The sequence below is a fragment of the Pseudopipra pipra genome, chromosome 21, assembly GCF_036250125.1.
Source record: "Pseudopipra pipra isolate bDixPip1 chromosome 21, bDixPip1.hap1, whole genome shotgun sequence".
NCBI classification, from domain to species: Eukaryota; Metazoa; Chordata; class Aves; order Passeriformes; family Pipridae; genus Pseudopipra; species Pseudopipra pipra.
In genome coordinates this window covers 3076630-3092251 of record NC_087569.1, presented here as the reverse complement: position 1 = coordinate 3092251, position 15622 = coordinate 3076630, and the positions used below count along the sequence as shown (strand labels likewise).

The window sequence follows — 15622 nt, the reverse complement described above, 5'->3', positions numbered from 1 at the left end:
CCGCGGGGTGTGGGGAGCGCCCGGGGAGCCGGCAGGGCTGGAGCGGGATCTCCACCGGGACCGGGGTGGAGCCCGAGGTGGAAAAAACCCGGGAGCATAAAGGAAACTGTGTTTCATGTGTTGTCGCTGCCCGGCTGAGCTGAGCGACCAGGGGCTGAACCGCCGGCACGATTCCGTGCAACGGGCTGAGAGATCCCTTCCCGAGACCTAAATATTTGTTTTTCCTCTTTTTTCCTTGTGTGGAAATCAACGCTCCCGGCTGGAGCGCTGCCAACACGCCCTTGGGCTCACCCAGCCCGAGGAGAAGGGCTGCACTGTCCTGCTCCTGCCGGGGGGAACCCAGAGCCTAAACCCGGTGGAAAACATGCCTGTGCCTCCTGGAAGGATGGGGAAAATGGAGGAGAGGCACCTGGAATAGGTAGAGGCCGCAAGAGGCAGGTCTGTCAGGAGCCCCTCTGGCGGCAGGAGATGCCCAAGCCTTGGGATTTCCCCGTGGAATGGGGGGCATCCCCCATGTGTGATGCCACAGGAATATGGGCTGGGCTTGGGGTGTCAGGGGGCTGAACCTGCCACAGTTCCACAGGGCAGAGGGGAGGGCAGCCCTGGGATTTCCACGGTGTTTCAGGAAATCAGAGGGTTTAATCTGAGAGGGAAATCTCTGCTCTCCACAACAAATCCCAGCCTGTGGAGCACACACAATGCTATTGCTGCCAACCACCCAATGCTGGGTGTGTGTCACTGTCAGAGAGGCACATGGGACACCAAAACAGGAGGAATCAGCTCCAAGAGACACTAAACACACCCAATTTCCTTCTTCTCCAGCAATTTAGCAGCTGTCAGACACTGCCAGGCCAGCCCAGCACAGGGGATCCTGCTCCTTGTGGTCCTCACCACCCCTGGGGCATCCTCCTGCCAGGGATAAGCTGTGCTGGGAGGTGACAGGGTTGGGTGGAGTGACACAGGGACAAGGCTCCTGTGAGAGCTGGCAGGTGACGACCATCCTCTGGGACACAAAAGCCACAGGAATCAGAGTATCCTGGGTGAAGCTCATGGATGGCTGAGACAGGCGACAGCCCGAGGACTGTGGGAGCTGCACCCAGAGCTTCTGTGGAGAAAAATCTCCACGTTGCAATGGCATTCAGGGAATCAGGACTATTTTTTAATGATTTTTTGGATAAATAGCAAAAAATGGGCTAGAAATCTGCTGTTTGATATTACCAGAAACAAACCAGAGAGCACCGAGCACGGTCCCTGTGCCAAAACCCAGTGAGGCACAGAGAAACAAATCCATGTGAGGAGAATCCCTGGGAATTTGCACGATACTGTTTCCTGCAGGAAGAGCATTTTGCACCCAAGCACCGGGAATACAGGCAGGGAGAAGCAAACCTCCAGGTACAGGAGCACCCAGGCTGTGGGAGCACCCAGGGATACTTTGTGGTGCTGCAGAAGGAGCTGAGCATCTCCTTATCCTCCAGGGCTGGGAAAGATGGAAATACCCAGGGGAAGAAGCAGCAGGAGCTCTCACCATGGCTACACACACTGCTCATGGGATGTTGCTCCCCAAGCAGCAATCACAGCTCTTCTTGCTGCAAAGGGAAAGAAACAATCCCTTGGAGGTGCTGGGATTGGGTATCCACAATTTGCTTGTTATCAGAAGAAAGGAGCTCGCAGAGTTCACCCCACCCAACAGAGATTACAGTTCTTGGCATTCCCACAATGTGAAAAATCTCTCTCCCCTGCTGATGGGAAGAGAAGCTGGATTGCAGCTGCTCCCAGAGTTGGTGAATGCAGCAGAAAGGGAGAAAAAAGGGTTAAAATAATAACAGATGGAACAGGGACACCCTGGCTAATTGTCATTTCCATGCAATAGCTGATTAGAAGAATTGGTTCAGATTTGATCCCAGATTTCTTCTTCCCAGGTATGGCCCATTCCCAGCTCACACAGGCACAGGGTGCTGGTGCACACATGTGGATCCATTAAGGCCAACTGACAAGTGGCAGCAGGGACCCCAAATGGTCCTGTGCCACAAAAACTCTCAGAAGGGGAGACTGCAGCCAGGGTATGCCCCCAAATGGTATCCAAGTATTAAGGGATTAATGGAGAAGCCTTGAGGTGACACAGTTAATTATACCCCACTCCCATGGGAGAGAGGAGCTGACCCCGGGATGCTGTGGATGCTGTGCCAGGGCAGCTCTGCCCACGTGTCCCTGCCCCCTCTTGGCACCTCAGCCAAAATCCCAGATAATTTTAAGGGGCTGGAAACCACAGGTCTTGTCCAACAATTCCTCCTCTTCTCTTTGCTCCAGTTTATTTGCGTGGTTGTCAAAGCTTCGCTTCCCTCCCCATGGGCAGAAATTGAGGAATATTTAGTCTGAGCTCTTTGCCCACCACCCAGAAGCTTTGGCAGGTACCTGGTTGCTCCTCCATCCCTCAGACATTAATAATTCCTGCACCTTTGGCTGGCACTCCGGGTGCTCTCCCACCAAACCAGCCGTGCCAAGGGGTGAAATCTGGGGGCTATGGAACACCCAGGCAGGGCTGACAGACCCCATTCCCTGGGAAAACCATCCTGAGGAGGCTCAGCAGCTGGTGTGAGGGCACTGGGAATAAGGCAAAGGAGAAAGAAGACCCAATGTGGACGGAAAAAATGCAGGAGATGGTTCCCAGCTCAGCGCCTGCGGCAATGGGACTCTTCAAATTTGGACATCTCAGCTAAAAAAATAATCAATGTGGAATGCAGGGAAAGAACAGCCCTATTTCGAGCTGCGACTCCTCCCTGTGTGCTTGGCCTCCCAGACGACTCAGAAACTCAAGGCACTTCTTCCTGAGCTATAAAAAGAGCTGGAGTGGGACTGCAAGAGCTGGGAAGACAAACAAGGGAGTAGCGTGTCCTCCTGCTGAGGGCAGGAGAGGGGTGAAACCAGGAGAAGGTCTTGCTCAACCCACCTTTGGAGGTGCCCCCAGGGAGGGAGGGCGGGCTGGCAGGAATTCCAGGCTGGATCCCACCCACTGAAATGTTGGCTGTGCAGTGTCCCAGGGCATCCCACCAACTCCCAACACCTCCTGTGTGAGGAGGTGAAGGTCCAGGATCCACCCCACCCATCACCCCAACACAAGACTGTGCTTGGGGGGCTCACCACAGGTACCACGGAGAGCAGGGACAGGGCATGGAGGGTCCCCCAGGATCACGGGGAGGAAGGAGCCTCACCAAAAAGCAGCTCCCCATTCCCAGGCTGGTGAAAGGATTAACAGCCTCACCCAACACCTCCTCCACACATCCCAGCAGGACACGATGGACTGGGCGAGTTCCAGGGGACCATAAAATTCAGCAGGCTCAGGAATACCCACCTTTGCCCTCTCCAGACAAGTATTTACCTCAGTGGAAGCAGCCAAACCTTGCTGACTGTCGGGAACATTTTGTTCCCGTTTGTGAAGTGCACAAAACATTCCTGGCTGGAAAAACACCACCAGGTCACAGACTGGGAATGGCTCCACCAGGAGAGATGAGTTATTCAATGGCTTCATTGACTCAGTGCAGAAGGTGCATCTCTTCTGGGGGAGCCATTCCCACCTACACTGACTTCTTCAACACCAAGGAAGTCAAAGTCTTGCCCTGCCTCCACTTCAGTGTTGCCTTGAGGCCTTGGAAAATCTCCACACACACCACTGGTGCTGTGGGACTTTCCTCCTGAGCAGTTCCAAGGGTTGAGCTGGACTGGGTGGTCCACAAGGAGCAACCTGGAGATGGCAGGCTTGGTGACACAGCTCAGGACAAAAAGAAAAACGGACAGGACAAGGCGACATCTCCTCAAGCTGCTCCAGGGGAGGGTCAGGTTGGACATCAGGAGGAATTTCTTCACAGAAAGGGTGTTCAGGCACTGGAAGGGGCTGCCCAGGGAGGTGGTGGAGTGCCCATCCCTGGAAGTGTCCAAGGAAGGACTGGATGTGGCACTCAGTGCTCTGGGTGGTGATCGGTCACAGGCTGGACTCGATGATCTTGGAGGTCTTTCCCAATCCAAACGATCCTGTGATTCTGCAGTGCCCATGGATCAGCAAGCACAAGGTGACCTGCTGCCAAGCCCATGGAGAGGCTGGAGTGCTGATCCCTGCTTTATTCAGTGGGATGCAGAGGTTGCATTTAGCCCACACCTGGATGGACAGTGGCTTCCCCAGGATCAGGCTGGGGATCTGAGGGTCACATCTGGCTGGTGCAGAAGATGCCAATTGCTGTGTGCAACAATTCCCAGAGCCCTCCATGCCCAGATGCCTGATCCTGGAGGAAGGAGTCCCTGCCCATGGCAGGGGGCTGGGACTAGATGATCTTTAAAGGTCCTCCAGGCTAAACCCACTGTTTAAAACACCCTCTCAGCAGACGGAGCTGCCTCTTGTCATTGGAGAATTTCAATCTCTTCTTTGGTGGGACATTTCTCCAGCTTGCCAAGCCTCACATCAATGGGGAGCAGGTCTGAGGGTTGGCTGCAGTCCTGGTTGGTGGTGTGGCATGAGGATGGGCCCAGCTTTGTGGGGCTGCTGCAGCCTCTGGCCCTGGCCATGGCTTCCAACAACATCTTCAGGCCAGCACAGAGGGTGCTTTTACACAATCCCAGTCCCCACCACGGGCTGGTCTGGGTGTGTCCATCAGCTGTGTCCTGGAGCCTGTGTCCTCCACGAACCTCAGCACTCACTCACTGATCCCCTCCTGCCCCTTGGCCATGCTGCTTTGGTGCTCCCACCAGCAGGTGCCTTTGCATCCTCTGTTTCCACCAACACACCATTCCGGTGGCTGGAAAAGTTGTGTGGACTGTGGAATCAGGCAGCTCCAGAGCTCCTCCAGCTTTATTCATCTCCTAGGGAGGTTGCCAGGCTGGTTTGATGACTCGGTCATGAAACTCAGGTAGTGAGGGGGACCAGGTTGCCCAAATGTGCCATAGTTGAGTCTTGAGCTGGAGAAGACCCTTTGTACTTGGCTGTGGAGCAAACTAACAAAACCCTGCTGAGCTGTGGATGTTTTATTCCAGGACTTCCATAATTTAGATGCTATTTTTACCTAGTCTGACTGGTGGCCAGCTCCATGTGATGACAATAAATCCCAATTTAACGCCATCAGCCTGTGCCCTTCCCGGGCGGGTGTTTGGTCCTGCCACCCCAAGTGCTGACCCAAAGGCTGGTGGCAGCTGGGTTTCTGTTCCCAGGGGGTTTCCAGTGGTCCAGCATTCCCTGCCTGGATTTCTCTGACCTTCACCTCTTTGCCAAGTGACCTGAGTCCTGCTGGGGCAGTGCAGCTCCTCGGCCCTCACTGCTGTGCCAGTGGAGGGCACATCAAATGCTCTCCATGCAGGCAAGAGGGAGAAACAGCTTCTCTCACCAGGGCCAGGCTGGAGATTTGCTGCTTATTGTTATAATTCGTCTGTTTTATTGGAATAAAAGACGGATGAGAGCAGCTCAACGCTCTGGAGAGAGCACATGGCATTGTGGTTTATTTTAATTAGCACATGCTGGCTGGAAAATCGTGTTTTCCAGTCGTCGTGTTCACATGGAAGTGAACAGGAATACAGGGTTTTGTAATGATGTTGCAAGGCGCTCGTGCCAGAACACCAGGGACACCCAGGAATTGTCCCTCCTCCTCCTGAGAGCCCAGAAAATGGGATGTCATGAGTGTGGAGACCTCAGCAGTCGTGGTCCACTGGGACTCTTAAAAGAGCACAGGGAAAGTTTGAACTCACACAGCACAGAATCCCAGAAAAAATCATAGAATCCTAGAAATCCCAGAGTGGTTTGGGTTTCAAGGGACCTTAAAGCTCACCCAATTCCAACCACCCTGCCCTGGGCAGGGACACCTTCCACTAGCCCAGGTTGCTCCAAGCCCTGGGCTTGGACACTTCCAGGGATGGGGCAGCCACAGCTTCTCTGGGCAACCTGTGCCAGGGCCTCCCCACCCTCACAGGGGAGGATTCCTTCCCAATATCCCTTCTCAATGTCCTCTGGCAGTGGGAAGCCATTCCCCCTTGTCCTGTCCCTGCATCCTTGTCCCCAGTCCCTCTCCAGCTCTCCTGGAGCCCCTTTAGGCCCTGCAAGGGGCTCTCAGGTCTCCCTGGAGCCTTCTCTTCTCCAAGTGAACCCCCCCATCTCTCCCAGCCTGGCTCCAGAGCAGAGGGGCTCCAGCCCTTGGAGCATCTTTGTGGCCTCCTCTGGACTTGCTCTGAACTTCCACCTCTGGAAGTGTCCAAGGCCAGGTTGGATGGGGCTTGAAGCAACCTGGGCTAGTGGAAGGTGTCCCTGCCCATGGCAGGGGGGTGGCACGAGATGACCTTTAAAGGCCCCTTCCAACTGAACCCGATCTGTGAGTCCATAATAAAGTATTAAATGTCTGTATATGCCTTTGAGAAAACAAGTGAGAAATAATTCCCCTCTAGCCTGTGGAGCTGGGATCACTTTCCCTGCCCTGCAATTAGCCCGGAACACACACAATGTATAATTAGTCACTCTGTGGGCTGGGACTTGCACATCCGGGCTCAAACACCGGCTGTGCTCCTGCTCCCGCTGCCACCCGGGGAACAGCCTGTCCCCAGGAAGTTTCCTCACTTGGTGACTGTGCAAAATCAATCAGCCAAGCTGGTGGCAGGGCTGAGGGCCAGGATCCAGCCCTTCCTCCAGCCCTGGGCTGCTGTGGGACCAGGTTCAGAGGGGCCGGAGCCAGCGGTGGGCGATGGGGTGAGGGTGGGCACTGAATTTGTGTCCTGGGGCTTGTGCTGCAGTGCCATGTGCCAGATGGTGCCAGACAGGATGAGGGTGGGCACAGAATTTGGGTGCCATGGGCCGAGTGGTGCTGGAGCAGGCGATGCTCAGCCCGGCCCGTGTCGCACCCACGGGATGAGGCACCAGCAGCTGCAACGGGCACCTTCTCCTCATCCTTGGTTTCTCAATCTTCAGGCAAAATTGTCCCTCCGACACCTCCAGCCCCTGTCCAAAGGTATTTTCCCCCGGGAGAGCAAAGCTGGGATGTGCCACCCTCTCCTCGTGGCAGGTGCCCACATCCTCATGTCCCTTCCCCACTGTCTTCCCTGGGCTCAGGGGTCACGGCCGGTGCTGGTGGAGGGGATCACACTCACTGCAGAGTCCTCTCATTGGGAATTTGTTACAAACCCCTGCCTTCCTGGCTGTTTCTCTGCAAATTTTCAGGAGGATGGAGTTAAACAGGATGAATTTCAGGGAGAGCCCCCCCTGCACCCTCAGCACAGGACACTCGGTGGGCAGCACGTGCCGAGCGAGGGGCAAAGGGGTTTTGGGGCAGCAACACCCCCATCATCCCTGTCTTCCCACTCAGCCTCTGGTGTGACTCAAGACAAGGTCCCCCCTTGTCACTTGGTGGTCCAAAACCATCACATTCCCAGCTGGACCAGCCCCAAACTTATTCAGCATCAAACCTATTCACCCTCCTGAGGCTCAGCCGCTCCTGGAGTCCATCCCCACATTAAAAATCTCAGCTATTTCTGCATCTATCTAAAAAAAACCCCAAACCCGTCCACCCCAGCTTGCACTAACGAGAAAAGCAACCCCCCAATCTGGTACAAGACAAATTATTTTCTCTCCCTGGGGATGGAAACAAGTTCCTAAGAGGGACTCTCTGAAAAGACACGAGATGACTCATTTCTTCAGCGCCGAAGCTGCGCTCAATCCCCAGCACCTCTAATTCCCATCAAAAGCCAGGAGACCGAAAGCACGGGGGGGTTCACACAGCACAAAGCCCAGGAGCTCCTTTTCCTGGAGATGAAAGAGCCATGAATTAATCCCCTGTATCACCTACTCCCCCAGGATGGGCTCAGCTGCCTCCAGCCCTCGCTCCCCGCAGCCAGGAGCTATTTTTTCCCGTTCTCGCCAGTGTCAATATGTTTCTTTAAATATCTTTTTGGAGAGGTTGTATATATATAGCCCCACTCTGGTTGCTTTGAAAGGAGCCTCATTTCCTGTGTAAGAACTGAAGTTCTTGGCAAAAGCTGCCTCAGGCTGCAGCATCCGAACCACAAGAATTGTTTTTTTTCAGTAGTAAAATGGTATTTCCTCCACGACTGAGAGCTGGACTGAGCTGGGTCAGGTCTGAAACCAGCGGGGCTGCTGTGGGTGGGACATACAGGGCCATATTCCCAATGATATAAATGATAGGAGAAAGGGATTAATTGCATTAGTGGGGCTGCAAAGATGCCTGGAAATGGCACAGCCCATGGCAGGGACAGGATGGGCACAAAGCTGCTTTTAACCTGCACTTGGCTGTGAGAAAGTTTGGTTCCCACATGAAAAGGATTTATTAACCAATACCAGGGCAGGAAAAAAAAATCCATTTCATCTGCACCTGATACTTTTTCTCCTTCTTTTGCATCATGTCTCTGTTCCTGACTTTTGAGAGGGCTCCTCCAGCAGCAAAGTAGGATGGAAAACAGCTTTGCAGTCCCTGAGGGATTGCTCACGGATACTCAGGACCTTAAAAACCATCGGGGAGGGGGGGGGAGATGTAGCACCAGCTGTGCCCTGCCAGGAACGTGTCACACCTTCCCACCAGGAATCCCTGAGCTGGAGGATCTGACACCTCCAGCACCACCTCGGGGACTCTGATGGCAGGAGTGGGGATGCAGCCAGAACAACAATCACCTTCTGCTGCAAATATGTCTTTCCAGGGACATTTCTGAGTCATAAATGGCTTTTATTGCTGCACACAGTCCTAAGGACTCAGCGTGAAAATGTGCCAGAGCTGGTGGTGGCTGTGGCAGCCCAAGTGTTCCCTGATTTCCTTTGCTTCTCCATGACTTTCCCAGAAGCAGCCAAAGAGGCTGAAGTGCAAGTTTTTTAGATTTTCTGGAGGAATTTTAAAGAAGTGTCTTCTCCCAGAGCTCACACCATGAGGACAGATCACCCTTGGGACTGTCCCCGCGGCACAGGGACGTGCTGGGCACGCAGCCACATCTCCTGGCACAAAGCCCCAGCAGCCACGAGCTCTGGGGGACAAACACGGAATTTCTGTCCCCTTCCACAACCCCAGGCACTGTCTGCACGTCATGTCCTCCTCCCTGGGACCTCTGGCCAGGGCACTGCAGTGGTGTGGGACAGGATGGATCCTGATGGAGCACGGCCGGGCACTGGAGCAGCGCTTGGGGCAGGGCAGACAGGGAGAGTTGTGCTGGTGGCTCTGCAGCCCAGGAGATGACAACACACCACCACAACGTGCTGCTTCCCTTCCACCCCGAAGCCACAGGGGTGGGGACAAGGACTGGAGCTCAGTGCACTCCAAGGGCACTTCCCTCATCTTCGCTGTCCAAGCACTTCGGCCTCTCTCCAGTTTCACAAAAGAGGGAAAGGGATGAGCAGGAACAGCTGAGCTGGGCAGGAAGGAGACCTTCCCACTCCTCCAGCTTTCCAGGGGCCAGTTGGTGCTTGGGAATGCCATGCAGCACCTTTGGGAATATCCAATTCCACCTGCACTGATGCCTTGCTGGCCACATCCCAGCTGGGAATGAAGGGAAATATCCCATGGCAGCCCAAAACAGGAGGGAAGGAGCAGCACAGCCTGGGAGCATCCTCCCTGTCCTCCTGAAGTCCTTCATCCTTCTGACTCCATTTTGACCCTCAAGACCTCGGCTCATCCAACATCTGGTCTTTGCCAACCAGCCAAGCCCAGAAGGAATTCCTCTCCTCGGCACCATCGTGGCACAAGGATGTCTGCAGTGAGGAAAGAGGAGGGACAGCCAAGGAGGGAAGATCCCAGTGCCTCAACCTAAACAAGGAAGATCTTCCTTACAGAGCTCCAATACCAGGACATGCCCCTCAATCCAGCCAGGAGAACTTGGAGGGGATGCAAACATCAGACACCTCAGACAGGAAATAAAAATATTTATCTTAAAATATGGCAGAATTTTCACTTTTGGTGGGTTTTCTCCTCCCTTGGAGACCTTTGCTCTGCCCAAAGATTTACTGGACCGTGGTCGGGGCGATGAGTGGTGGCGAATCATCAGAAAAAAGGGGGACAGTTGTTGCAACACTCGTCCCCTCATGGCAGGGCTGGACCCTGAACTGCAGGATTTGGTGTCCCTGTTGCTCAACTTCCCACGAAAACTGCCGGCATTGATGGGAAAGGACAAGGGGAGCCCCTGGGTGTGTCCACAGCTCTCCCTGAGCTGCTCCCACCCAGGAGGCAGCAAGGACAGCACCACAGGGACACCATGGTGGGACATGTCCTCAGGGTTCTCACATTTGCATTCCCAGGAAAATGAGACACTTGACCAGCTGGGGGAGAAGAAAAGAGGCCACCAGGAAATTTATTCCCATTTGTCCCCAACAGATGGATGTTGTCAGGGCAGAGATGTTGTGCAACGTGATGTCCACCATGGAAAGTCCCACCACCATAGAAGGTCTCACCACCTTGGAAACATCCCTCCACCTTGGGAACATCCCACCACCTTGGGAACATCCCTCCACCTTGGGAACATCCCTCCACCTTGGGAGGTCTCACCACCTTGGGAACATCCCACCACCACCAGAGCTTCCCACCACCACAGAAGGATCCCACCATCACAGAAGCTTCCCACCACCACCAGAGCTTCCCATCACCATGGAAGCATCACAGCACCATGGAACCATCCCACCATCATGGAAGCATCTCACCACCTTGGGAACATCCCACCACCTTGGGAACATCCCACCACCCTGGAAACATCCCATCACCAGAGCTTCCCACCATCACGGAAGCTTCCCATCATCAGCAGAGCTTCCCAGCACCACAAGAGCATCCCACCACCATGGAACCATCCCACCACCATGGAACCATCCCACCACCATGGAACCATCCCACCACCATGGAAGCGTTTCCACCACCACAATGTCCCATCGCCCTAAGAGCATCTCACCACCACAACCTCCTTGGAAACATGCCACCACCAGAGCTCCCCAACACCACGAGAGCTTCCCACTACCAGAACATCCCACCACCACACGAGTGTCCCACTACCAGAACATCCCACCACCATAAGAGCATCCAACCACCACAATGTCCCACCACCACCAGAGCTTCTCACCACCACACCTCACCTCACCACTACTGGGGTGTCCCACCACCACCTGAGCTCTGTAGGGCGCTCAGACCCCATAAATTGAGTGTTCCCAACCCAAGCAAGTGTTCCTCAGGCTCCCCAAAAAGTCCCCTGGGACCCAGTTTCTGCCTGTTTGGGCTGTTTTAGCCCAAAATAGGCTTTGTGGTTTGGAGTGGAGGAGTTTGGAGTGTACACGCAGAAACACAGGTAAAAAAATCTTCATTTTAAAGCCATTTAACAGCTGAAACTTTTCTTAAGAAAAGTCACTTTCGAAAAGAAAAAAACCCCAACCCACAAAATTGCTCTAAAAAAAACCTCTGAAAGAAGAAGTTGGACAAAAGCTGGATGACCAAGACCTAAGGGGTGCCTGGCAAGTTCCCTAAACTGGAGAGAAAGAGAGAAATACCCAAAAACAAGGGGGGGGGGATAAAAAATGGAGCGAGAAAGGGAATTGCATGGAGCTGAAGCAGAGAAGAAGGAAAAGCCAGGCAGGGACATGCTGATTAGTCTGGGAATCTGATGGGGAAGATGAAATTCAGCTCGTGGGGATGTGGGGAGAGGTGGTGGGGGCCCAGTTCAGCCCTTCCCAGGGAGCAGCAGCTCTTGGGAAACCCATGGGAACTCCAGACATCTCATGGCTGATCCAAGGAGCAGGAAGGCTCCATGTGCAAACCAGTCCCACTTCAGCACTCTGGATAAATAATGGATTTCTGAGGTAACCTGAGCAGAGCCCTGTGAGTGATCCCTGTCCAGCCTCACACCCTGCTGGGTTTTCTTCCTGCAAAACCCCCTCAGAGCCGATCCTTGGGCTTTAGTTTCATCCCCCATGTGCTGTTCCCACTCTGGGCTCATCCAGGTCTGATCCCACTGGTCCTGCCTCAGTTTCCCTTCCTCTCCCACCACTACTTTCCATCCCTGGACACGGAGCAGGGCTGAGGTGTCCCCGTCTCCTCCTGCTGCCATCCCTCCCTCTCCACCCTCCCCAAGCCTTGTCCAGGCTTCCCAGCACATCCTTTCCCCAAACCACCACTTCTTCCCCCCAAAGCACCCCTGCTGCCCCCCCAGCTCTGCTGCCACCTTCCCCTCCCTGTGGGACACCTAAAACCTGGGTGATGAGTGGGAAGGCCCCATCTGGACACTCTGGATGGTGCTGAGGAGCAAACTCCATCTGCTTTTCAACACATTGGTTCCTCTTCCTGGGAGCCACACACAGGGACAGCCCCTGCCCGCTGCCCCCGAGTGGCACCAGAGCTCTCTGGGAGGACCCGGCGGGGTGTGGCAGATCCCGCTGGTCACAGAGCCACTCCATGTCCCCACAGCCAGCGGACACAGAGGCTGTGTGTCCCCAGGGCGGCTCCAAGGACAGGGTGGCACCGGCCTGGGCACAATGCCCGGCTGTGGCCGGGCTCAGAGTCCCCACCCCGGTGTCCAGGCCAGCGGGTGAGTGTCCCCAGCACCTCTGGTGGGGACTCTGGGCTGAGCAGCCTCTGCTGGGCTGGGCTGGGGGTCCCTCCCCCGCGATGTCCCCAGGCTGCCCCGGGCTCAGCCACAGCATCCCGAGAATTCCCGTCGCTGTCCCGCCATGGTGATCCACTGCCCCCCTGAGGGGCGGGGCCAGGCGGCCACACCCACCCCGCCAATCTGCGGCCACCTGAGGCAGCCACGCCCACCGGAGCCCACCCAGCTCACCTGGGAGGGACACGCCCACTCACAGAAGCTCCACCCCCTTCCCAAAACTATGCCCAGTTGTGCCAACACCTAGGTTACCTGGCAGGTAACCCAAGCTGGCCCCGCCCCCTGCTCACCTGGGCTGGCTCCGCCCACTCCGATAAGCCGCGCCCACCTGTGATAACTCCGCCCACTCGGTCAAGCCCCGCCCCTTGAACAAACTCAAGGTACCTGTCAGGCCACGCCCTCGAACACAGACCACGCCCCCTCTCCAGCCACGCCCCCTGGAGCTTCACCACGCACCCCCCGCCCGTCCGCATCCCCCGCCCCGCCCGCACCTGGGCGCGCTCGAAGCTCTCCCGCTCCGCCTCCAGGCCGCCGCCGCCGCCCGCCCGCCGGCTCAGCACTTTGGGCAGCGGGTTGGCCACCTGCTTCATGGTGCTGCTCACGCGGTCCATGGCGGCCCCGGCCCCGCCGCCGCCCCGGCCCCGCTCCGCGCCGCCGCTGCGCGAGCCCCGTGCCATTGGCCCGCCCACCTGCCACTCACCGCGGGACACGCCCCCGCTGGCACCTCCCGCGCCCGCCGGTCCCGCCCATTGCCCCCGCCTCCTGACTATCATTGGTGAGTTGCGCTGCCACTCAGGAGGGGCCACGGGCACTCTCCAAGCTCATTGGTGCAGCTGGACGCCACTCAATGCTAGGTCCCGCCCCTCTGAGAGCGCCCCGCCCTCCGCCCCGCCTATACCCTTAACACGGCTGTGGCCACGCCCCCGCGCCGTTCCCTTCTATGATTGGTCCTTGTGCCTGCCGCTCGCCCCGCGCGGCCCCGCCCCTGCCCCGCCCGTGCGCGGCGCCCCCTGGCGGCGGTGGGCGGGGGCTCTGAGTGGCCGCTCGGTACCGTCCCGGTCCGGACGGGCCGGGATGGATCGGGAAGGATCGGGAAGGGCTCGGCCGGGCCCAGGACACCCCCGCGGAGTTCTTCGGGCACGGGGGGTTCGGGAGCCGCTGCCGAAGGGCTCTGAGCCGTGGCTGAGCCCTCCGGGTCCGCAGGCCGTGGGGGGTCCCACAGGCCGTGCATGCGGCCTGCGCCGCTGGGCCTGGCCCGGCGCGGCCCCTTGTCCCCCCATAGCCCGGCCCAGAGTGACACGGCATAACCTGATCCGGGCCGGGGTCTCTGGTCCTGTCACCCATCAGAGACTTGTGCACGGTTAGATGGGATATTGGGAAGAGATTCTTCTCTGTGAGGGTGGGGAGGCCCTGGCACAGGTTGCCCAGAGAAGCTGTGGCTGCCCCATCCCTGGGAGTGACCAAGGCCAGGTTGGAGGGGGCTTGGAGCAACCTGGGCTATTGAAGGTGTCCCTGCCCATGGCAGGGGGTGGAACTGGATGAGCTCTAAGGTCCCTTCTGAGCCAAACCATTCCATGATTCTGTGATTCTCAGCCTGGTGAATTGCTGGACTCTGGCTGGCTCCTGTTGTTTTTGACCAGGAATCCCATCCCACTCCAGAGGTGAATTTCCCACTTTGAACATTTCTGCAAAATTGGGACAAATCAGTATTTCTGTGAAGAGACTGAAAGCCCTGAGTCTGCTCTCAAATGAGTCCCCAGAGATGGTGAAGGGGCTTTGCTGGGGTGGTGCCAGCTGAGTTCCTGCATCCTTAAAAATGTGTCTTTGCTCCAGGTGGGGAGGAACTGTGGAAAACCCTGCCGGGGAGATGGGGCAATCTGGGAGCAGCTGTTTGGAATGTGAGCTGTCAGGAGCTCTTGTGCAAGCAATTAGCCCAACAGAACTCTTTTCTTGTGGCTTATTTTTCAGCTGAAATCGTTACCACAGCGGGACCCTCCTGGCGCTGCCCAGCGGGGTGTGGGATGGGCTGTTTGCATCCCAGACCTTCCCGCTCCCTGTGTCTGGGATATCAGACCCCAGCTGCTGGGAAATGGCCTGCATGGAGCAGCGAGGCCGTTTCTCCCACCCCAGACTGTCTGGACTCCCTGTCTGCCCTCTCCCTAATGCACTGTCTGGAAAGCTGCCTCCTTCCTTGGGGCTGCTCCCAGGGGAGGCTTGATGGGCTTAATTCAGCTACTATTGCAGCAAGGTGATTAATAATTGAAGAAATGAAGTCATTGCTGAGTAGAGATGGGGGAAAGGAGGGCATTGGACAAAGGACAGTGAGGGCTTTGTGATCTGGACCTCTCCCACCCTCTGCCCAGCACGGAGCATCCTGCCCCTGAACCACACAGTGAGGGACCACGAGGCTTAGACCTGTCTTAGCTGCCCCCTCTTGCTGAAGAGCAGAGTCACATCCTCCTCCTCCCTCTCCAGGGCTCAGAGCCTACTTTGGGACCTGGGCAGGAGCAGAGGAGGGCACCTGGATGTTTCTCCCAGCTGCTCCTGCCTCCTCCAGGAAGGGGCTGGAACAGGATGGAGCCGGGATCCAGCCCATGGGCTGCAGGTCAGACCCCCCTGGGCTGGCCCAGTCCATGCAGTGTCTCTGCTGGAATGTGCTGTGGGGCTCTGCAGGGATTTGGGGGTTTTCCAGTGGGAGAGGGTGCCTTGTTTCCAGACACTGAGAGAGGGGAAGACACGGAGCTGTTTCTGTGGGGGTCTGTTCCTCTGCCTCAGGTTCCACCGGGAGATGATGGGGAAGGACTGGAAGTGAGCAGGGTGGAGGTGGGGTGGGCTCTGCTCTTCTCCCCCACTAGCAGGTCCTTTTTGGAAGCCGTGGCTGGGGTTCACCTGCTCTGGTGCTCTGTCCTCACTTCTGCCCAGGAGGCTGAACTGGAGGGTGATGGCAGAGCCCCTCGTGGGGGTGTCTGGCCTGTGTGGGGACATTGTCTTCCCCAGTGCCACCCACTGTCACATTCCTGGGGCAGGAGCA

The 15622-nt window shown here is 56.6% G+C and overlaps 1 protein-coding gene across 1 annotated transcript in view; it reads right to left on the bottom strand.

Moving 5' to 3' along the window:
- HIP1 (huntingtin interacting protein 1) overlaps positions 1-13229 on the bottom strand; it is a 45988-nt gene extending 32759 nt beyond the window's left edge. Inside the window, exon 1 of the mRNA XM_064677665.1 lies at positions 13083-13229. Within this exon, the coding sequence (XP_064533735.1) occupies positions 13083-13202 (120 nt within the window). The 5' untranslated portion in view covers positions 13203-13229. The remainder of the gene's footprint in view (positions 1-13082) is intronic.
- Positions 13230-15622: the final 2393 nt, after the last annotated feature.